Source organism: Pavona decussata, unplaced genomic scaffold (assembly GCF_977016875.1).
Source record: "Pavona decussata unplaced genomic scaffold, jaPavDecu1.1 SCAFFOLD_78, whole genome shotgun sequence".
Classification (NCBI taxonomy): domain Eukaryota; kingdom Metazoa; phylum Cnidaria; class Anthozoa; order Scleractinia; family Agariciidae; genus Pavona; species Pavona decussata.
This window is the reverse complement of record NW_028145496.1, coordinates 2047852-2072500: the sequence shown is the minus strand read 5'-3', so window position 1 is coordinate 2072500 and position 24649 is coordinate 2047852. Positions and strand designations below refer to the sequence as shown.

General features: G+C 38.3%; 3 protein-coding genes across 3 annotated transcripts in view; 2 read left to right on the top strand and 1 right to left on the bottom strand.

Moving 5' to 3' along the window:
• Window positions 1–4401: 4401 nt before the first annotated feature.
• LOC146476301 (C-reactive protein-like) overlaps window positions 4402–24649 on the top strand; it is a 29892-nt gene continuing 9644 nt past the window's right edge. Inside the window, exons 1-2 of the mRNA XM_085114868.1 lie at window positions 4402–4714; window positions 4812–5288. Coding sequence (XP_084970994.1) covers window positions 4534–4714; window positions 4812–4927 — 297 coding nt within the window. The 5' untranslated portion in view covers window positions 4402–4533 and the 3' untranslated portion in view covers window positions 4928–5288. The remainder of the gene's footprint in view (window positions 4715–4811; window positions 5289–24649) is intronic.
• On the bottom strand, window positions 6441–9711 carry LOC146476304 (uncharacterized). Its single transcript, XM_085114695.1, has 3 exons — window positions 8601–9711; window positions 7716–8276; window positions 6441–6655 (listed from the first exon to the last, which is right to left on the bottom strand). The coding sequence occupies exons 1-3, from the start codon at window positions 9709–9711 to the stop codon at window positions 6441–6443; spliced, it is 1887 nt and encodes a 628-aa protein (XP_084970821.1).
• On the top strand, window positions 18350–21712 carry LOC146476303 (uncharacterized). Its single transcript, XM_085114694.1, has one exon. It carries the CDS (start codon window positions 18350–18352, stop codon window positions 21710–21712), a length of 3363 nt encoding a protein of 1120 aa, XP_084970820.1.

Sequence of the window (24649 nt, the reverse complement as noted above, 5' to 3'; positions counted from 1 at the left end):
AACTTTACAGCTCCTTTATCTTCTTAAATGAAGCAGTCGATCAATAAAATGGAGAAAAACGTGTGAATTTGTTTATGTCGTGTTGTTTTGAGTGTTCGTTTTAAGCTTTGGCTTAAGTTTTTTTAAGTTTTGTTTTTTTTCTGCGAAAAAATCGACGTCCCAGAATCTGCATAACAGCAAGTTAAAAAAAAAAAATGACACTAATACTTGAATTTTTTCGCGGAAAAAAAAAAAAAACAAAGCTGGCAAGATGGGCTGTCGCATCTCTTGCACAGTCTTTAAGCTTGACAAGGTCTTCATCACTAGGGTAGTCGTAGCTTGGCCCACAAGCGCAGCAGTACTTTCACTATTTACAGTTTCTAAAAGCGCCCTGTACGCGCAGGATTTCATAACGAAATGCCTGGCCAGGATCACGTGCGCGTCAGCCAGATCATCTAAGTGAATACCGAGTTACAGTTGTTTTGTCACACTGGCTTATTGTTTAGAGCCGTCGCTGCTTAAAACGAACACTCAAAACAACACGGCAGGAACAATTGGGTGTTTTCCATTTACCAAAATATTCCGGAAAATTCCGGGGAATTTCAGTAGGAAATGTTTATCGGTGAAGAACGTGTTCCATTTGACACACGTTCCATCCATTCCCAGGCTCCCAGTTCTCGGTCCGATGTATTCCGCACCAAAAATACAAAATGGCGGCACAATTGTTGTGGTTAAACGAAATTGTAGAGTTGTGTTTGGAAGAAAAGAGTCTCGTGAATTCCAAAAAGGATCATGACATTCCTCTTCTGGAGGCGGTTGTAACGGTTATGAGGCGCGATCTTCACCAAAATCAAGGTTTTATGGAAATATTTGCCGCGATATACGATTGATTGATGACTTGAGGGACCATTGAAGTTCTGTGCAGAGAAGTACAGGAAGAGCTCCTCAACGAAAAGCACTTGAAACAACTGCTGTGAAAGGATGAATGACAAAACACCTTGTTTAATTACAGATGCAAAATTTTAGGCTTCAAGGCGGGAAATAATCGGAACACTCAAAGAACCCGAGGGTAAAATGTAATGTTTTCTACGATAAATATTACCTACCAGTGACATATAGATGGCACAGTTGTGATTAATTAACGTTTAAAAATCTGGAGCCAGGCCATGACACACCGAGCATTCGTAAAGAGCGTTTTCATATGGCCGGTGCCATATTGGTTTACTGAAACAAAACAAAGTATTTGCATGAAAACAGAGTTCAATTCCCAGAGGTTTAGTTTGGGACACCAACATGGCCGCCATGTCTTTGTTTTGGGACACCAATATGGCCGCCTTGACGTCATGTGAAAACACTCTATAAAGTACTACTCGAGGCACTTATGTCTAGAAATGCAGGCAATGGCGAATTTGGCAATTTTGACGAAATCTTGCCACAGTCATAACGGTGACGAATTTGGCAAAATTTCGTCAAATTCCCAAATAAATGTAAATAAGCTAAACACATGAAAGCCTGCCATGTTGGCGGATTTGACGATTTTGGCGAATGTGACAAATTTGGCAAAACTTCGTCAAATTACCAAATGGATGCAAATGAGATAAACACATGAAGACCAGCCACGTTGGTGGATTTGACGATTTTGGCGATATTTCGTCAAATTGCCAAATGGATGCAAATAAGCTCAACACATGGAGGACAGCCATGTTGGCGGATTTGACGATTTTGGCGAATGTGACGAATTTCGCGAAATTTCGTCAAGTTGCGAGACACTCGAGGAGAGGGAAGTCATCGATCGAGGGAGTAGAAGAATTCCGCCATATTTCCTTTCGGAAGATATGGTCGTGAACGGCCTGGAACTAGTCAAACCTTGTAAAACTCGTAAATGGAGCACGCAGTTCCATCGGAAAAGGTTCCATCGGGAAAACGGGACTACCTTTTCAGAAGTTCCATTCTTTCCGGAAATTTTCCAGTGGAACGAACCAAAAAAGCATGTCCATTAACAACCCAACCAGAATTTCTGGAATCTCTTGGTAAATAGAAAACGCCCAATGTCCCACGTTTTTTTTTTTCCATTTTACTGATCGACTGCTTCATTTAATTTGCACTACTTTTGCCTGCGACACGAGATGGTATGCAAATTTGTTTCACATGTTTCGTAAGCTAATTGACCGGAATAAATATATCTTTTTAGAGCAGAATAGGAAAGAAATCTGGGCTCGAAAAACATTGAATGGCTGTCTTCAGTCAGTCTGATTAGTTTTAGGACCCAATTTGTGATGTTTGGAAACATTCGCGGGTTCCAGATGTCCAGTGTTTGTGAATCGGTTCTGATCTCATAATTCGTGACGTAAATCGCGAGCCGTAATTATCGCACGCATATTCGATCTTGCCTGAGTGGGAACGAGCTGAATCAGAGCTAGAAACCTGGGACAAATAAAGTTCCTTTCTTCGTCTTTCGAGATATGAGATTTAATTTAGAAAAAATTACATACTAGAAACACTTTTATTTTAATGAAAATAGCCATAAGTTTCGAGCCCATTTTGAGTAGCGTACACACATCTGCATGAGTTAGAAAGCAGTCAGTGAGTTTGGAATGTTTATTGCATTAATTTTCTTGTGAGATAGTTGGTCTAGGTTTGTGTAAAGTTTCAAGTTCATTGGGTTATTTTACACCGGAACGGCGCTTTGTCCTTTGACCTTAACTTTCGCGGTTTTCATCGGCCTGTGACCTCACCTAGGCCGCATTTCAAACTCTTGCAATTTTCCCTGAAAATAAAATAAAATACCCTGGAACTTAAAACTACGATTTTTCGAAAATAGTTAATCTGAGGATATCTTCATACGAAATATCAGAAATTTGACCAAGTGGTCACTGAAATGTAGTTCTCGATTCTTACAGGCAACCGCTCTTAAAACTTTGCTAATGTGGGAGATTTAATTCGTTTTTTTTTTTTAAAGGGACGAAAAATGCAGTAAAGAAAGTAAGCCCAGCTGGGATTTCGGAAACCCAAGAGCTGCTTGTGACTTGGATCTGAGTATTCGGTTTCTTAACCTGTTTAGCCTCTTTATTGAAATGGTAGCCTATCGTCAAGGAACAATACTTAGGATACATCTTAACTTAGCAGCGCTTCGTGAATCTGGCCCATGTTCCCTAAAATTTTCTGCGACTTAAAAATCCAGCTAAAAAATATTCGACCAGATCAAACGGTATTGTCCGTTACGAAGTTCATAAAGGGACTGGGCGCTAGTTTACACATTGTTCAAATGATGTCCGGCATATGAAGAAATGAACTCCCCCACTAGAAAGATCACATGAAAAATTGGTAAGTTTACCAAGTTTGGTTATGTTTCATTACGTAGTAACCAGCCTGTGACCTGTCAAAGGTTGCCTAAATTCCATACAAACGGCTAATTCTGAGTTGGCTTCCCCCAAATCCGTGATCCATGCAAGGTCTCTAATTTTCCCGATATTTGACAGCCTTCTACATGGTTACAATCTAACGACAGAACCTCAAAACTTGGTAAACTGTCTAATTTTAATGTGTTCTTTTTTGCTATTGACTCTACTCTCATCAGAATGAAAATTTAACCGGCTTGCTTCTACCGTCCATTTCAACTCCGGAACGGGCAATTAGCATGCAAAAGCATCCTTTTAAAAGCCGAAAATTATTAATTGCTTAGAATTAGCCTTCCATAAAACAGAATTATATTTGAAGTATTTATCTTAAAAAAAATAATGTTGGGTGTTCCTGAAGAATCAGGGCATGTCGACGTCTTGCATGGGGCAACTTCTGCTGCCTGTAATACGCTGAGTGAGTAGTGATGATATCCTGCAGCACTGAATTCGATAGAGTATTGGTCAAATAAGGAAATCGTTCGTGCATGTCAAAATTGAAAAAAAAAAAAAAAAAAAAAAAATAAGAAAAGAAAAAAGACAGCCACTGTGTGTTACTCGTGTCATGTTTGAAAATCTTACTGAGTTGTTCATATTATTAACTAGCAGCAAAAGGCGGACGAGCTCAATCAAAGGTTTAGCTAATGAGGGTCATACAAAAGCCAATCACATAACGAGAATATTGTTGAGAAAGAGGCTGTCCTTCGATGCCAACCAAATGAAACTTGCAGCCGACTAGCCAATGCCTACCATGAAATGAGTGGCAACAATTATTTAGTTTCGCCGGCAAATTGTGCAGCAGTGATTATTTTCCTGCTGAAATGCACAACTGAGCCTTAATAAGCATACCCATGATGTCAACTGTAGATCAAACATCTTATTTTACGTATTCACAAATAAATAGCTTCCACTTGGTCCAGTTGGCTTCATTAGCTTGTTAACCTAGATGGCAAGGGTATCGGGAAGCCATTCAAGCCTGCATTTTTTGCTTACTCCTTCAATCACATAACGAGAATTCGATGCCAACCAGTCCCTTTGCCGATTTTCAGGCATGCGCGAATAATCCTCGGAAACGCCACGAAACACGTGTGGTCAAGCTATCCGACGCGGACTTTAGAGTAACTTGACACAGTTTCGTTGGAATAGGGAATACATTGGAATGTACTCTCTTTTCCTGGCGATTTCTTGTCAATCAACATTCTTTTATTTTTATCGAATCTACAGTTCTACAGGTGTGACGATAACTGATGGCAAGTGGCATCATGTTTGTGTATCATGGGGTGGAGGTGCTGTCAGATTGTATGTAGATGGTGCACAGAGATGGGATCGTCAAGCCAGCGGTATGTTGGAGATAAAAATGAATAATCAATAAAATATAATAAAAACTTAAAAGTATGCCTACTTATCTTTTGTGAAAATATTGTCCTCTTGTTTCAGGGCTTTCATTGAATGCAGGTGCAAAGCTGATATTTGGACAGGATCAAGACTCTTACGGAGGAGGATTCACTCAAGACCAAAGTTTTATTGGCGAAATGACGGGCATCAACTTCTGAGAACGGGTGTTAAATGCCGCAGAGATATCCAAGTTGGCTAAGTCATGTGAGGGGTATTTCAAGGGAAATCTTCTTAACACGAGCTCTCTGGGGAAGAGCTCGCTCAAGGGAGGGGTGCAGTCAGTCGATTTAACGTGTGAACCGTCTGACTGACTTCCCCAGTGTTTATCCCAATAAGGCAAACTTTAGTTGGTTTAGGAATACATGGGAGTATGTAAGATGTAGCCTCGTGTGTCTTTGCCATCGGTCACTGGTCACTCTTTATTGTTTAAGTCTGTTGGTTCCTCAGGAATTTGTAGACGTGAAAATGTCTCATTCGAAAAGGCTTTGTATAAAACATGTCAAATATACTGTAGGAGGGGTATCGAATGGTCTTTGCGAGCATTTGCGAGCATGCGAGCAGTGTGTTTATTTTTGCGAGCACGAGCACTTGTCAAATTGTTCTTAAAAGGATGCAAGCAGTTGCAAAATTTTTGCGAGCACGAGCAAGCGAGCACCCGTGTAATTTTTGCGAGCAATTCGAGCAAAGGCCAAATTTTGCGAGCACTTTAAAATTGAATGGGACCATTCGATACCCCTTGTAGGCATGTTGTAAAACGGGAACTTATATTCGGTGCTAAAATTAGTAGTTATATAAATGGGGGTATGAGCACACACACTAATTTCATTGATATTTATCGACAAAATTTTTCATTAATGTTTCATTTAAAATGTTGATGAAATTAGTGTTTGTTCTTGTAACCTCAAATATATGACTGCTATTTCTGTATCAAGGTTAACTTTCAATAAAAAATACAGAGCCCCTCTCACAAATATTCTTATGACCGTAAGCATAACTTGTTATACCATTTTCATGAATATATCTTTTGTCATCAAAGCAGCTGAGTGATGTTTTGTTCAGCACATAGCTTCCAAGTCGATGTTTTTCGCTTTTGATTGTCCTCATCGTGTGACGCATCTGTTTTTTGTTGAAAAGCACATCTTTGTAATTATCATGTCGCAATCGTTGCTTTATCACATTCTTTTTTATTCCATGACAATGTCGATCCTTTGAAGTATCTCAACAAGTATTGTACGGTCAAAGCTGCTTTGCTGGTTGATAGTATATACATGGGTGAGAATGCTGTTTGTGTTCAGCTAAAGGTCAGCGAGGCATATGTGAAATTTTAGAAAGCGATAACACCCGTTTTGAATGTTGTTGAGAGTGAAAAATGAAGACTGATTAGACGAGGAAAATAAAATTCCATTTAATTCATAACCTGCATCCGGTTATGAAGAATTAGCATACGTGTTCATTGAGGTCAACGTTGTCACGTTTCACCTGCATCTAATCCAAACCGGTTGAAACCGCTCTTTACACAGCAGAATTTAACTGAAACGGGTGATTAGAGTCGTTTCGGCTAATATCAAGCCTCAACCAGAACGCCTAGCTTACAAAAAGCGGACGTTTACGACTCCTTGAGGAGAAGGATAACTCATAATCAACAGTATGGGATTGAATAATATGCAACAGTCATTTTCTTTCCTCACGCGATATACGTGAGGAAAGCATATAAGTTTCCTTCGCTTTGTTCCTCTGTTTTACCAGCTTTTCCCGCTCAGATTTCTTGATATTCCATCTTTTTCGTAGGTCTTCTTTAGGAATAGAATCTTTTTTGATGATGTTTTGAAGAATCTGTTCTATTGATTCCACCGATTTTCGTGATGGAACTTGTTGCGCTGATTGTCCTGATATTAAATCAGAATCATCGAATTGCATATCTTCACTCTGCTCGTACTCCATACTACTCATTATCAGTTATGAAGTTATTTTACGAGCACTCAACTTTCATTACAACGTGACGTCATTACATTCCACACCTCCCTAACAACCAGCCAAGTTGAAAATAGATTTTGTGTTTACCTTCAGCACTTGATATTGTTAGGGAAGTGTGGAATGAAATCTATTGTTTACACATCTGTGTCACATGCAACTTGAATCTCATTATCACGCTTTTACATGAAAATCATATCGTATTTTTTCTCAAACTTGTCCACAATCGGTGAATTGTCGAGGATGAAATCATCATTCTGTTGCAGTTTGGACAATAATTTTGAACCGTTGAATTGACCGGATCTGAGAATGTCTTTTATCTCAATCAACAGATGTCCATACGTTTGAAAAGCATATTACATTGATGCAGTTTGATATCAACGTTCTTGTGTTTCATATACGCTTGAATAAGTACACTCGCAGCCGCGATGGCAATCAGACTGGCACCTGAAGTCGCTATCGAGCTGGCCAGACCGCCAGTAGCAAAAATTATGCTTGAGATGTTGCCTGTCAACTGCCATGCTTTCAATCGTTTGTAAGCAGCCTTGTACATCCACATCTTTTTGTGGTATGTTTTGTAATACGATTTCAGTTCAGTTATCTGCGCTTCGGTCAACTCTTCAGATATGTGGTTGAAATTGATGATCGATTTTTTTGTTTTTACCATCATTATTGTTTACTCAAGATAAGATCCACTTCTTTTTTCCTCAAGCAAAATCCTGTGAAAGTCTAAACTGTCGACGTCCATAAATTTATCAGCCAAACCGATTTTATTGACGAAGCCGTCATAGTCGATTTCGAATTGGTTACTTTGAAAATTAATCGGTCGGCTTAATGTTTGATTGATATGAGAATTATAATTGCTTAGTGCCATCTTATACAAACGTTGGGGAGCATTGTAACAGATCCATATACATAACTGTTTATTTTTGAAATCGCTTGTGAAACTGACTGATTGAATCGGTTGTTTCAAACCTTTGACTCTCCGAAAGTCTGCTCTGAATTGATCAGCTGATATTTCATATCTTGGATACAACTTAAGTGGAATGGGTGATGTGTGGGACCAAGAGATTCTGCAGGTTTTGATCTCATCATGTTTGAAAGACATGAAAAACGTAAAACTGTTTGTCTGATTGAATATTTTTGATGTGTGAATATGTGTTTTTGTACTGAATTTCAAACCATTGTTGACGTCATAGTCGTTGATGAAACGATCCGTCTCAAGCATAAGATTGGGGTGTATTTTGTTTATGACAACACCAGTGACACCCTTGATGAGATTAAAACGCGATGTTTCAACCAAATCATAGAATTCGGGAAATATACTTCTGTAAGCATGATTTTTTGTGAAATATGACACAGAATCCAAACTTGACTTATTGACGGCATCTCCATCGTCAATCGGGTCGGATAGATTTATGATTCTTTTATTATTCATGTCAAGTTCAGTCTGCATTTTCATATCTCCATTTTCGTATTTGAACATCTCATTATCCAACCCATCGTAAATACCTGGATACACACTATCCGACCAATCTTTTACACCGTAAACAACCAGGTGACATTGTACTTGAGTTGCTGTAGCTGTGCCGTGCATCGTCAAATAGATGTAATCTGGAGTTTGTTTGCTGTTGTTATTGAATTGAACCAATAGCTTGCTATAATCAGTGAAATCACGCTGTATAGCTTTGTGGATATATGCTTCAGATGCAGTACATGATAATTGAATATTAGTCATCTCTGGTGGGTAGAATTCAAACACAATTGTGTATGTTCCTATAGCGAGAGAATAAAGATTGAAACCTATCCTTGATCTGTAATTATTGGTTCCCGCATCCTTTGTCAAATCTATGCTATAACCCTTTCTATTTTGATGTGGGGATCCTTTGAAATCAACAATATCATTCACCGTGATATTGTACTCCAAACTGCTCTCATTGGAATCTTTCAAATATTTGAATTCATTTGTTTTATGACTGCTGACAAGATGACTCTGTTCCAATCTGTCCTCGAAATATTTTTTGGTTGTCGCGTCATTATCATCAGTCGGTTTGGCGATGGATTTGATCTGTTTATTATTCATATCAAGGTTGCCTGTCATTGGGACACTTCCATCTTTCTTCAAATAATCTGCACCGGATGGTTGTGGTATTTTGGCTATCTCTGAGTCCACATATTGTTTGTTCGCAACGTCATTTTGATTCGTTGGTAAACCGGCGTAGGTGATTTTATGGCCCCTCATGTCGAGATCACCTCCAAGAGAATTTGGTCTTAACCTGTTGAGAAAGTTATGATCGACATAGTATCTGTTCACTGCTTCACTATCTGTTGTTGGGTTTGCAACGTTCGCGATCTTTTTTTTTCCCATATTCAGATCACCGGTCATTGCAACACTGCCATCTTTTTTTACATAATCTGATAGATCGGGCGATGGTATTTTTTTAATCTCATCATCTACATACTTTTTATTCGTCGCTTGATCGTTATTATCGGGTTTTAACACATTAATATCGAAAAATGTTTTCCGTCCGGTAATATGTTGTTCTGTTGATGTAACCATTATTTCGCTTTTAGCTCGTCCACCATAACCATCAAAGTTTCGCAAATCCGGTATATGAAGGTGAATATTGTCATAAGACTGATGTTCAGTCAATAATCGAACATCATTGGAGCTTCCAGCACCGTCTGGTGTGTCTTGCAGATAGATACTATTGGTATGAACGCTACCGGTATTGCTGTAAATTACTGCTTTATCAGCTTGTACATTACCAGGAGCATTATCCAGCAATTGTATTTGGCTCTTTGTGACAACATCATTGGGATCAGCTCCTTGTTTAACATTGACGAGTTTTTTGTTCTGTATATCATAATTGTTGTCACCATCTAACTTGAAACCGACCCCCGGTAAACCTCTGGCACCTCTCACAGCTGTGGAATGGTTATAATTTAATACTCCGTTGTAGAAACTCATTTTGTTAACTCTTCAGATTATTTTGGTGAAATTTTTTGCGTTGAATTTTCGTGGCTTATCAACATACAGAAAAGTGTACGGTTCTTTTGTTGCTGAGATGTAGTCGTCTTTGTTGATGTTTAATTCTTGACAGATTCTGCTCTGTTCATTCTTGCTTGGAAAATCGAAAATGCAGTAATGGGAACAGTTTAATCTGATGGTTTTGTCCGTGTTGTAAAAAGACTGAGACAGATAGATGCAGCTGCAATTTTTATTTCGAGAGTTTGTGAAATAATTTCGTATCTCTTGATCATTTTTGGTTCCGGTGTTAAGGTAATCATCGAAAATGACCAACTTTTGATTTTCATCATCCATGTCAGGCAAAGGAATTATCTCATCATTGCCGGCTTCAATGATATCATAACCGTATTTTCTTGAAAGAGGTTCAAATATTTGTAACAAATATTGATACTTGTTCTGTTGCAAGTTTTTAGCATATAGATAGATCTTGTCAAAAAATAACAGGGGTTTGTTTATCATATGAAGCAAAAGATTGGTTTTACCACCCCCACTCGGAGCGCAGATCAACATTCTGAAGCATCTATCAGGCATAAAAGGATACAACTGGGTGAAATCACTGTCTTCATCACCTTCAACGTCATAGTTTGGTATCGCCATTTTATTGATACACAACAGAAATTTTTTTTGATTCAGGGAGTTTTTTTCTCAATAATTTTACACAACACGCTATGCGACACGCTATGCGACACGCTATGCGAGCTTTTTTATATTCAATAACCCATTTTCATCCGAAAAAAAGAACAATATTTTGTTTCAATCAAACAAAATGAGTCTCCTCAAGTGGAAAGAGATGGCTGAAAAAAGATCGAAAATCGGTCAAGATATCAATACTATCAGGGAAACGCTGAAACAAAAGAAAATAACCGATACAATGAGTGATGTTGGAGCAGAGAAGCTTTTCAAACCGATTACATCCGGTTTGAAGGAGTTGACGCAACCTCAACCTATGAAAAGACGGTTTGCTAAGAAAAAAAGCAGAGGTTCCAGATTATGGCATCAATATCGAAGATGAAGGAATACCAGATTACGGTCTTGAAGATCTTTTTGATGAAGGAGTTCAACCACAAAATACGAAACAGCTTGTTCCAAAACCACCCTCTTATGATGAGGTTCTCAAAGATTTGGAAACAGGAAAAAAGAAACTATCTATCGATCCGGAGTATATGCCACAACTTGAAGACCCCCCAGAATATGAAGAAGACGAAGTTCCAGATTATGGGATTTTTGAAGAAGACAGAATAAATGAGACTTTGGATGAACTTGGAATAACCAACTATGAGGACATTGAAGCACAACTCAAAAGGGATGATATGACACAAAAAACGAGACATTCTCTTTTGTCAAAGAGAATTGAAAATGCGGTCAAGAAAAGACAACAACTTCCTGGTTATAAAACACATATCACAAAGCAGTTGAACAAAGGTTTGATAAGCGAAGCTGAAGCACAGTTCAGAAGAAAGGTCATCGACGACACTCGAAAAGTTCTCAACGATTATATCAACTATAACAAAAATAAGTTGAAGAGTATCAAAGGCTCTGGTCTCAAAAGAAAGACAGCAAAGCGAGGTGGAAACGCAAGTGTTGTTTTTCTTAACCCTAAAGAAGCCCTCAAAAAGTTAGAGTTAATTGTTGGATCAATTGGCGCTGGTAATAATAGCATAGAGCTCAGAAACACCGGTGTTGCTATTCTTGATATTTTATTGAGACATTCCATAATCAACAAACCTCAATACAACAAGATTTATAAAAACTTTTTTATGTAAACATATTAAAAATGCAACGACAATTGGTCTTGTCTTCTCATAGCGTCAAAAACCAAACAAAAAATAAGCCTAGCGATTTCACAATCAAATATACCGAACCGATAAAACTTGATCCAAACAGGCAATATGAACTCGGTTTAGACCGAATCATATCGATGTCTTTTACATGGTTCAATATCACATCAGAGTTGAACAACCAAAAAATAAAATACTCTTCTGATGGTGGGAATACTTGGAAAGATATAACCTTTCCACCAGGAACATGGAACTATGTTGATTTCAACGATTTCATCAAGGAACAGACAAAAACAGGGACTTCAAGCAAACCTTCATATCCAATAACCTTGGAATTTGACAACACAACTTTCAAAACAATCATAACACTCGCGTCAAACTATCAACTAGACCTCAGAACATCAAATTTCAATGATCTGATCGGTTTCAACAAACGAATTTTAACCAGTTCTGAAAATGTTGGTGATTATACACCAAATCTCAGTCAAGACACAGAGATTTTGAATATACATTGCGATATTATTTCAGATAGTCTTGTTGACGGGGATGAGACAGATATCATCTATACCTTTGGCACAAATGATTTGACTCCATCCTATGCTTTCACTAAAGAGCCTTTGAGAGTTCAATATAATCCGGTCAATAAGTATCTCATAAATGCTATACGGATATACATCACCGATGGTAAACGACGAATAATAGATTTGAATGACGCTGATACCGCATTTTCTCTTATTTTGAGAGAAAAATTATGAAAGACAATTTCAAAAAATGCCGACATATAATTACAAACGAATTTTTTATCCGAGACTTGGAAGATTTGTTTATAAACACAAAGGATCAGGTTTGATTGTAGACAACATTTTCAAACCGATGAAAAGGATGTTGAGCACAGCTACCCAGGTCGTTTTGAAACCTCTCGCTAAAAAAGCTTTGAAATCGGGAATAGAAAGTGCTGGTGATAAACTTGGTAAAAAAGCGGTTGAATTTGCAGGTAAAAAAGTTGCTGAAAAATCAGGCCATCTTTTCATGAAAGACCTACAGTCTTTGGGAAAACAAGTTCCAAAAGCAGCGAAACCCAAACAAAAAGAAGAAGATTATAATGTAATTTTGAATAGATTGATTTCTGGAAGCGGTATGAAAAAGAAGAGAAAAAAACACGTTTAATTCAGAAGCACATAATTCTTCACATAAAACGTGTGAAGAAAAAACACAAAAACGCAAAAAAGTTTCAAACAGATAAATAACAAGATGACTTTCAGAACAAGTGATAAACTGCAGAGATATGAAATGGTCAGATTCTCCCTTGACAATATCATTGAACAACCTGCAAATAACAATTCCCAGAAAAAAAACAGGATATAAATTCACAATAACCGATAGATCAACTCTTTTCGATTATTATAACGGATATTTCGAGGTATCCAAAGAGCTCCAAAAGAAAGCTGATGGAGCCGGTTTTGCAGCTGCTGACCGAATTTCGATGATTAATGGGTCACATTCTCTCATCAAACACATGGTTATCAAATCTGCTGGTAAAATAGTGTACGAGAGCGACAACATTCATAGAATCACAAATGCCAAAAATTTGCTGGAGTATAGTGATGATTTCAGCAGATCAGTTGCCAAAAATAGTTTTTGGTATCTTGACACAGATGGTACAACAGCAAATACAAATTTGGGTTTTGAAGCAAGGCGAGTTTTGACTCAAGCAAACCAGAACAATGGTGGTGGTGGAGCCAAAAGCATTAATGAGATCATTCCGTTGAACAGGTACAGTTTCTTTGAGGAATTGGAAGATAAGATGATTCCTCCCATGCAGCTCACATTCGAACTGACATTGAATGATGATGATGAATTGATTCACAAAGCAGCTGCAGCTGATGATGGGCGGGTGGTTGTCACTCGACTTTATCTTTGGCTTCCAAAAATGATTCCGAAAGATAGCGCATACGGTGAATTCGTGAAAGATTTTCTCAAACCAACCAAATGGGTCTACATGAGAGATCTGTATAACCAGAGTGCAAATACAAGAGCAGTTCAAAACATGTTTCAGATTAGCCCAGCCATCGACAATGTGAAACATGTGTTTATATATCTGCAGAGAACTGATGGTCCAAACAATGAGGAATCGGAGAGAACTCCTTACATTTTTGACACTTTCAAGCTGAATTCTGCAGATGCCAATAGCTCTCTTGCATCATGCCGTTTGGAGTATGGAAACAGCACTTTCTATCCTCAATTGGAGTACGATGCCGATTCAAAAGTCAGAATCTTCAACGATCTGATGTCTTATGCATTTCGAAAAAATGATCTGAACACAGGAACGCAGTTGAATCTACATAATTTCACATCTCTTTACGGTCTTATCTATTTTGATCTAACCTATCAAAAAGAGGCTATTACTCGAGATCCAAAACAACTGATTTTGAACTACAGATTGAATACGGCACCGACAGCTAATGTGAGAGCTCATGCCATTGTGTTTTATGAAAGTGAGGTTATTGTCAACAAGGTTGGAAATGAACTTATGATGGTCTGATTCAAAAACCGGTTGTTTTCTTTTTTTGTTGAGTTTATTTTATCCGATACAGATAAAATAACATGACTCAATTGCATGAGAGAAACGTCAAACTTTCTGACAATCAGAAAAAATCTGAGTAGAGCTTTTCGCAAACGCGAAACGATCGTCTTGAGGTTGACAAAAGATGCTCTCTCCGGTGGAAGTGATACTCTTTATGTGCCTGCAACAACTGTGAAGAGGTTGGAAAAGAACCGCACATTGAATAAGGGAATGGATATCAAACTGTCCAAGACAAATATCAGAAAACAGGTTGGTGGTTCACTTCTGAGTTCAATCTTGACACTTGGTCGAACTTTCGGACCGACATTAGCAAAGACTCTAGGATTATCAGCTCTTGCCGGTGCAGCTTCTGAAGGAGCATCTCAGATTGTCAAAAAGATATCTGGAAGAGGTGTACAGACAGGTGGTTTTCTCATTCCAAATTCCAAAATAGATCAACTTATCGCTCATAAACATCTATTGAGTGATAAACAGAAAAAGGATATTCTCAATGCCCTACAAACAGGCTCCGGAGTAAATATAAGACCTACAAAAACACAAACGGGTGGTTTTCTTGGCACACTCTTAGCATCAATCGGTATTCCACTCGCCCTTGAGGCTGTCAAAAAGATGACGGGTTCAGGAGGTCCCAGAATCGGCAGACCTGCTAAACAAGATGGTGGAGCAGCTCCCAGACTTGGAGCGTATCAACCACCACCTCCATTTTTTGGAACATGGGAACAAGCAAGAGGAAGAGTGGGTGCTGGAAAAAAAGGCGGGGAAAAAAAGTCGGGAAATGGGTTGCTTCTGGGAAAAAGCAGCCCATTCAATGGGATTCCACTGTTGGGAGCAATCCTTTGAAATTCCACAAAGACATACCCTTGAGCAACCATGATCTGTTAAGATGGTGTCGTCATCTGAAAATACCGATAGCCAAAGGTGGTGTGTTGTCAAGGGACCAAACTGTTCCACATGATCACAAAATGGCGCTATTCATTTTCAATCTTGAGCCGTCATACATGAGTGGAAGTCATTGGGTCGCAACACATGTCAAGAATGGGATAATCAATTATTTTGACAGTTTTGGGATGCCACCATTTCAAGAGATTGTAAATCATGCAAAGAAGAAGAATCTCACTCTGATTCATCAAAATAACCAGATACAAGCCTTGAATACAACGACTTGTGGATACTTCTGTTTATACTTTTTGAATGAGATGAACAGACACATCATATTTTGACCTTTTGCAAGTCTTCGATGTGCACCATACCACGAAAAATGAGAGATTCATCGAAAGATATTTCAAAAGTTTTTAAAAAAATTATGTAACCTCATTGTAAATGAAAACGTATTGCGTTAAACAGAGGAAACAAACTGAGTGTGTTGAGCCTTCAGGCTACAAACATGCGAAGAACGGTCGACTTATGTTCTTTTGCACATGTGCTGAATGTGGCATAACCAAAACCAGATTTGTGAAACAATCGGAGGCGTTGAACCAGGGAAACTGATTGGCCAGTCTGAAGGAGCGGGCATTTTGGATACAATGGCATCGACCGGCACTGATATGTTAATTCAACACGGTATTCCTTGGCTTGGAAAAAAAGCTGTAGAGATGGGGCGTTATTATGGTAGTGAAGCTCTCAGGAACCCAAAACTACAGAAAAAGGCTCTCGATTATGCGTTGGAAAGAGCAACTCCTTTCATTCAAAAAACAGGATCAGAGATGTTAGATCAATTATCAACAAAGATACGACCCAATAACAAATACAGAACCGACAGAAAAGATCTTGATGGAGGTGGGCTTGACATTCATAAAATGATTGGAAAACTCCCTAAACCGAAAGGGGGTTGGACTCTTCCGGGACATCGATACACCGGTCCCTACAATGATCTTGAAAATCAGGTCAGATGGGATCCAAAAACAGGAGAGATACTCGAGATATACGACAAACCAACGGGTAAGACTGATGCGATAGCGTTGCAACATGACGTCGATTATTCAGTTTGCAAAGATGACAAAAAATGCAAGAATGAAGCTGACAGGAAAATGGTCAAAGCGCTGGACTCTGTTCCTTATAATGAGAGACAATGGGGTCACTGGATGGCTCGAAATATGATTAACACAAAGCAAAAACTTGGTCTCGGCGTTCCAAAAAACGTCAAAAGCCGTCGGGTGAAGACATTGGGTGGCAAGAAAAATTAGCAGATGAACTGCATAGACCCATAAAAAGAAAATTCACCCGGCGGCGCGTCATTGTGAATCACATCGATGAGATATGGGCTGCTGACCTTGTTGAGATGCAGCAGTTTAGCAGATGGAATAAAGGTTACAAATATCTTCTCATGGTAATCGATGTCTTCAGCAAATACGGTTGGATTGTGCCATTGAAGGATAAAAAAGTTGAGACCGTAACCAAAGCATTTCAAAACATCTTCAAAGAGGGCAGAAAACCGGAGTTTGTGTGGACTGACAAAGGTTCAGAGTTTTACAACAGATATCTGAAAGACTTGCTAAGAAAACAGGAGATTGAACTGTATTCAACAGAGCATGAACAGAAATCGTCAGTGGTGGAGCGTTGGAACCGAACCATGAAAAATAGAATGTGGAAGGAATTCACTGCTCAAGGTAATACAATGTATCTGGACATACTACCCAAAATATTGAAGCTGTACAACAACACCAAACATAGTTCGATAAAAATGACGCCGGCAGAAGCGTCGAGGAAAGAGAATGAAGGAACCGTTTACTTCAACCTTTTCGGTGATATGAAGCCAACCTCAACAAAGCCAAAATACAGAGTCGGTGATAAGGTCAGAATATCTAAGTACAAACGTCCTGTCTACACACCCAATTGGACAGAAGAAGTTTTCACAGTCGATAAGATCCAATACACCAATCCGATCACTTACAGACTCAAAGACCTCAGTGGTGAGCAGATATCAGGTTCTTTTTATGAACAGGAGATGCAGAAGGCTGTTCAAGACGTTTACCGTATTGAGAAAGTGATTCGACGAGACGCTCGAAAAGGTAAAGCGTTGGTGAAGTGGAGCGGTTACCCAGAAAAATTCAATTCCTGGATAGATATAAACGATCTGATGTGAAAAAAGAAAAAATGAAATTAAAAAAATATTATAGATAAGATATAAAATAATGGCAACATATTTAACTCTTCAAGAGCTTCGAAAAATGGCTGTTGGAAAAAAAATCAAATATTCGCAGAAGCTATCCAAAACAGAGCTGGTGAAAGCGTTAAATCTTGACGAAAGACTTGTATGCAAGCCAACAGATGCGAAGGAGGTGTTGATCACCAATGTTGAAACGCAAGTTGTCACAAGATGCAAAAGTATCTATCAGTGTTCAAAGCTGTTGAAGAAAAATGTCGGTTCAATTCAATATTACATAAAATGTGGAAATGAGTTCGTGGACGAGGATGGAAATAAGGTTAGTTTGTCTTTTGCTTGAACTTTTTGAAAACTTCTTCATTTCATGAAACGTGAAATGAAAAAATGAATTAAAAAAAAATCTTATAAATAAGATAAGATAAATGGATTCACAAACAGTTCCTCAGTTGAAGACCCTCGCAAAAAATCTCGGGTTGAGAGGTTATTCACGCTTGAGAAAAGCAGAGCTGATCAAACTGATAAATCAAAATCGTCCGAGAGGTGTTGTCAATTTTATTGATGAGGATGACACAAAACCGATCACACAAGTTTCAAAAAGACAACCATCTCCATCTCCATCTCCAACTCGAAAAAGAAAAAGACAACCCTCTCCACATCCCCTCGAAAAGAAAGCTGAAGACGGTGACTTAATTGACTTTGTGAACGTTGTTCCAACCTCGAAGATTATAAAAACAAGACAACCCCCCAGCTTATTCGGTAGAGTACCTGAGATTAATGTGCCGATCCTCAAACCAACAGTTGTCACGACAACACCCAATGAGCTGCCAAATGTGATTCAAAAAACGACTGAAAACGTCATTGATTGGGGAGAGTGGTTGAAAAATGCGGATGAAGCGATTGGAAAGCACAGCTCGAAAGCGTTTGATGCTGCAAAGAATGAGATAATGAGTATGTTTAACAAACCACGACACATTAAACCAACTTTCACACAGAAAGCGCAGGCCCTCGCAGGGTATACGAAATCATATGAAGTTGGTCTTACAAACAGACACAATTCAACTACAGAACACCCGTTCAGTGATTGAGAACAATCTGTCAAAGGTTCTGAATGAGATGAAAGGTTTCAAATTTAATGAAGTGTTGAAGATTACGTTTGAAAAACAGAAAGGAGATGAGTTGATTGAAAAAACAGCTTATTTCAATGGAAAGGTGCAAACAGTGACAAACGAGACACAAATTTTGCAATTGTTGCAGATAACGCAGGAACAGATTGTGAACAAGATTCAACAATGGATTTCAGAAGGTTCAGCATGGTTGATGAAATCAGTTGATGGTCATTTCATCAATGTTGTAAAATATCAACCACTCAAAGGTTCTTCATATATTCCATTACCCAAAGAGCTGCAGAACTCATCCAAAGGCATTATAAACATCAAAAATGAGGATAATGAATGTTTTCGTTGGTGCCACATTCGTTATCTGTTTCCACAAAAGAAAAATCCACAGAGAGTGAAAGAGTGTGACAGAAGATGTGTGAAGGATTTGGATTACACAGGAATTGAGTTTCCCGTTTCCATAAAACAATATAACAGAATAGAGAAACAGAACAGTATTAATGTCAATGTCTTCGGTTATGAGCAAGGGCAGCCGTATCCGATCTACATTTCAAAAGAGAAGTTCGAGTCTTGTTTGAATATGCTGCTCATAACCAAAGAAGAGGTTAAACATTATTGTTTGATAAAGGATTTCAACAAATTTATGTATAATCAAACGAAGCACAAGGAAAGAAAGAATTTCTGCATGTACTGTCTCCAATGTTTCAGCTCAGAAGAGATTCTGGCAAAACACAATGTCACGTGCATCGAAATCAATGGATTACAATCCATTAAAATGCCAGACCCTGGATCAAAAATCTCCTTTAGAAATTATCAAAAAGAGTTGCCAGCACCGTTCGTGATTTATGCTGATTTCGAAGCTATTACTGAAAAGATTCAAAATTCAGATGAAAAGATTCAAAATTCAGATGAAAAATCTAACACAAAACAGTATCAAAAACATACCGCTTCTGGATATGGCTACAATGTTGTCTGTTGCTATGATGATGAATTTTCACAACCAATCATAATTTATAGAGGAGAAAAGGCTGTCAGCAGGTTCATGGAGGACATGTTGGAAGAGGTTGAATACTGCCAAAAAATTGTAAAGACTCATTTCTCGAAACCACTCAAAATGACGAAAGCTGATGAGGAAAGTTTCCAAAGAGCTGAGGAATGTCATATCTGCAAGAGACCTTATATCACAAGTGATGAAAGAGTAAGAGATCACTGTCATGTTACCGGCAAATATAGAGGCTCAGCACACAAAGATTGTAATCTGAATTTCAAATTGACTGATAAGATACCTGTGGTGTTTCACAATCTCAAGGGGTATGACAGTCACTTCATCATGCAAGAGATTGGTGAGATTGTGAAAAAGAATTCGTATGTTGATGAAAAAGGAAAGAAACATGAGATGAACATAAATATCATTCCCAATAACATGGAGAAATACATGGCCTTCATGTTGGGTCAACATCTTGTGTTCATCGACAGCTTTCAATTCATGAGTTCATCGTTGAGTAATTTAGTGAAAAATCTTCCTGCTGAAGCGTTCAGATATACAGGGCAGGTATTCCAAAATGAGCAATTAAGCTTGATGACAAAGAAAGGTGTCTATCCTTATGATTATATGAATAGTTTTGACAAGTTTGAGGAGAGCAGGTTACCGAACAAAGAAGATTTCTTCAGCATCATGAATAATGAGCATATCACCGATGAAGATTATCAACATGCAGAGAATGTTTGGAATGAATTCGGTCTATCATCAAAAGGAGAGTATCATGATCTGTATCTCAAATCAGATGTTTTGTTGTTGACTGATGTTTTTGAAAATTTCCGCAAAACCTGTCAACAATACTATGGATTGGATCCTGTTCATTATTTCACATCACCCGGTCTGAGTTGGGATGCGATGTTAAAAATGACTGAAATTGAAGTGGAGCTGATGAGTGATGTTGATATGTTTCAATTTATTGAAAAAAGTATGCGTGGTGGAATCAGTTACATTGCTAATCGATATGGAAAGGCGAACAACAGGTACACGAAGAGCTACAATCCTGAGGAGTCGTCAAAACACATCATGTATCTGGATGCAAACAACCTGTATGGTTGGGCAATGAGTCAACATCTTCCAACAGGTGATTTCCAATGGTTGTGTGATGATCAGATAAAACAGCTGGATCTATCCAAGTATTATGATGAGTCTGAAAAAGGATTGATATTGGAGGTTGATTTGGAATATCCGCAGGAGCTTCATGATCTTCAAAACGACTACCCGGTAGCAGCAGAACATATCGGAGTTACCGAAGATATGCTATCGGATTATTGTCGGGAGGTTGCAGAAAAATTCACAATAAAAACTGGTGTAGTTAGAAAGCTGATACCAACTTTGTTAAATAAAGAGAGATATGTTCTACATTATCGAAACTTACAGCTGTATCTCTCTCTGGGGTTGAAACTGACAAAGATTCATAAAGCTCTTACATTCAATCAGAGTCCATGGATGAAAAAGTATATCGATTTCAACACACAAAAGCGAATAGAGGCAAAGAACTCTTTTGAAAAAGACTTTTTCCAGTTGATGAATAATTCGGTGTTCGGTAAGACAATGGAAAATCTCAGAAAGCGAGAGGATATCAGACTTGTAGCCGATAAAGAAAAACTATTGAAATTGACTAGTAAACCAACTTTTATAAGCAGCAAAATATTCGATGAGAATTTGGTAGCCGTTCATAAAATCAAGACAACTTTGCTTTTGAATAGACCAGCTTATGTTGGGATGTGTATTTTGGATCTATCGAAAACGCTGATGTATGACTTCCATTATAATTATATCAAAAGCAGATATTTTGACAAAGCTCGATTATTGTTCACAGATACTGACAGTCTGACATATGAGATTGAAGCAGATGATGTCTATCAAGATTTTTGGAAAGATAAACATCTGTTCGACAACAGTGAATACCCAAAGAGCAGCCCCTTTTTCGATGAAAAGAACAAGAAAGTCATTGCCAAATTTAAGGATGAGGTAAAAGGCGTTCCGATAAGAGAATTTGTTGGTTTGAGGTCCAGAATGTACTCTTACATGAAAGACAATGAAGAGGAAAGTCACGCAGCAAAGGGAATAACAACGAATGTGATAAAGCAACGATTGCGACATGATAATTACAAAGATGTGCTTTTCAACAAAAAACAGATGCGTCACACGATGAGGACAATCAAAAGCGAAAAACATCGACTTGGAAGCTATGTGCTGAACAAAACATCACTCAGCTGCTTTGATGACAAAAGATATATTCATGAAAATGGTATAACAAGTTATGCTTACGGTCATAAGAATATTTGTGAGAGGGGCTCTGTATTTTTTATTGAAAGTTAACCTTGACACAGAAATAGCCGCCATATATTTGAGGTTACAAGAACAAACACTAATTTCATCAACATTTTAAATGAAACATTAATGAAAAATTTTATCGATAAATATCAATGAAATTAGTGTGTGTGCTCATACCCCCATTTATATAACTACTAAAATTTGTAATTTGAGGAGATACCTAGGACATGCATCTACCTTGTTGTTGTAAACGGAAATAAAATAAGAATTTGCTGGAATGGAGTCTCTTTTATGTGATTAGTACCCCACGCTCTATGAGAGTTATAGACCGTGACCTTTACGTGGGTATTGTAATTTGAGCGTCACGGCGAAATTATAAGGATTTGTATGGAAAAAAAAAAAAAAAAAAAACGATTCCTACTTCAATTTAAAAATACCAAGGAGTTTTCAATAAAAATATCCCATACAAATCCTTATAATTTGGCCGTTACGCAATGGTCGCCGTGACGCTCAAATTACAATACTCACGCAAAGGTCACGGTCTATGGGGTACCTGCCGGGGGTACCTGTGCTTAAAATGCCATGGAATAAATGTGATGGTATCTTTTTAAGCTTGTCAAATGAATGAGAATGATGTATTATTGACAGTGACACAGGCATACTCGGAAAGTAGGAACTCCGAGTGCTCCTATCAAGAGTCGAACCTGAGACCTTCCGATAACTAGTCGTCGGATGCTCTACCACTGAACTACACGATGCGCAAGTATAAAAATATGTTTATCCGGATATAGCATCATTTACTAGACAGGTTAAGACCTGAACAAGTAAACTGACTGATTGCCTGTCACTCGTGGTCTGTTGTTAATCTAGCAGGATGCATACTAATCATACAAGTCGTTAATGAATCTAAAATTATCCGGTCAGCATTTTTGTACGGAAGCTTGTAGGTGCCATCTGAGTTGTTGAAAATCCGACATATGGAGGTCTTCAACAACTCAGATGGCACCCATAAGCCATCTGAGTTGTTGAAAATCCGACATATAGAGGTCTTCAACAACTCAGATGGCACCCATAAGCTTCCGTACATAATAAATAAAACTACAGGTTTGCAGCCAACGCGCTGAGAATGTGGTCTGACAACAGACGAGCTATCTTTGATAGCTCTGCAGGATGTCAGTCAAACTAGAATTCTGTTTTTTTTTATGGTAAACACTAAAAGTATTTAACTAAGTAATTTTAGTGTCCATTATGCAGAAGATATAATTTCTTAAAAACTGTTTTGGTTCAATAACACGAAGTTTGACATCAAAACCCTAATTACTGCCATATCATAACTAATAGTTTATGCTGCATGAGATTATAAAATGGTGAGCACAGCATACTGCAAATTTCAATTTGGTTGCTTCGAATAAGCACCTACCTCGAAAAAGCGCCCACCCTGAAAGCCCATAAAGTTAAGCGTCCACCCCAACCCCCTCCCAACAAAAAACATTTCTGTACTAGCTAGCCCAGCTGAAGTAACTAAAGGGACGTCAGTTGTGTTCCAACATTGGTTTTAGATACGGTAGTCAAATATGAACTTCTATATTGTCTATGGTTTGCTCATGTTAGCTTTTACACTTTGTTTTGTCTTGTTGAAGCGAAATATACTTGTTATCTCTTCGGTTTTGTTAATGTCCTCGCTTTTTGAAAATGTTGGGAAAGTAATAAGCGCCCACCTCGAATAAGCGCCCACCCTCATGGGCCCAAAATTAAATAAGCGCCCAGGGCGGTTAAATGAATAAATACGGTATATATTCATATTTTTTTTTATGAAGGTCATATAGTTTCAGCTATGGACGTTACTAAAACAAGGAATGGGGAATGGGGAATGGAGTTGGTCAGCGGTAAAATTATACATGGCGATCGAAGTTATGTAGGTCTGCAGTGGCATGGGTTTCTAAATCGCTTGGCGTACTGGCACACGACCGCAGCTTTTGGAAACTTCTACCGTCCAAATGAATTGTTGTTATGGTCGGGATAGCACCAAAATTTCCCTCCTGCTGTAGGATTTATAGTCTACAAGCGTCGACGTAACATTTCCCTGGGAAAGGCGCTTTGGCTTCCTCGCAGACACTCTTTTGGCTCGTCACGCAATCTTTCCTCCATAATCAGCGGTCGCTTGGCGTAGAACTTTAAAACACTTGGCGCATCTTCGGTGTCGGAATGCACCCAAGGATCGAACGCTTAACTTTCAGTGAAAATACGGGGGCAGCACTAAAACCAGCATTCCGGAAACCGGAATCCAGAGGAATCCTGAAATAAGTTTCTTTAGAACGGAGAGAGAAATATTTAATGGTGAAATATATGACGTGGGGAAAAAATACGGAATAAAAAAACTTAATAACTCGTTCGCGTAAAAAAAACACGCTGTTATAAAGGGCGCTATGCCTTATGGGAAAGACAGAGAGAGAGAGAACATGTATTGCTTCAGGCCGTACAGATAGCAGATTCTCCAATTAATTAAGAAACGGTAAGTTACCTGAGTGCACACTTTCTTCCTCTTTTGTTTCATCCATTTTCTGGATACCTTGTTTCAACTTGTGTTGAAAAAGGCTGTTAAAGTTTTCGGCAGGTTGTGAAGTGAAACTACAGGTAGAGAGATGGGAGGTTCCAGGTAAGTCAGCACATCGGAACCAAAGTCTGTTGAAAATCATTTGCCAGGTGGATTTACTGATTTTATTGTGTCGTAATTTAATTATTCATTCTATATATTTACCCACAAATACTGAATTATTGTCGAACTACCGAGTTTGTCATGTTGGCGTGAGATATTCGTCATTTTTGTTCGACCGTTCTCATGTATTTGGATCGGCGAGCACGTTTTATCCATCTGTTTAATAGTTTGAAGGCCGTCTTAAAAGGATTAAGTTGAAAGTTTGACAACGACGTCACTTCATTCCAACTAAATTTCGCTAACTTGAGTAAATTAGTTTCCGTATC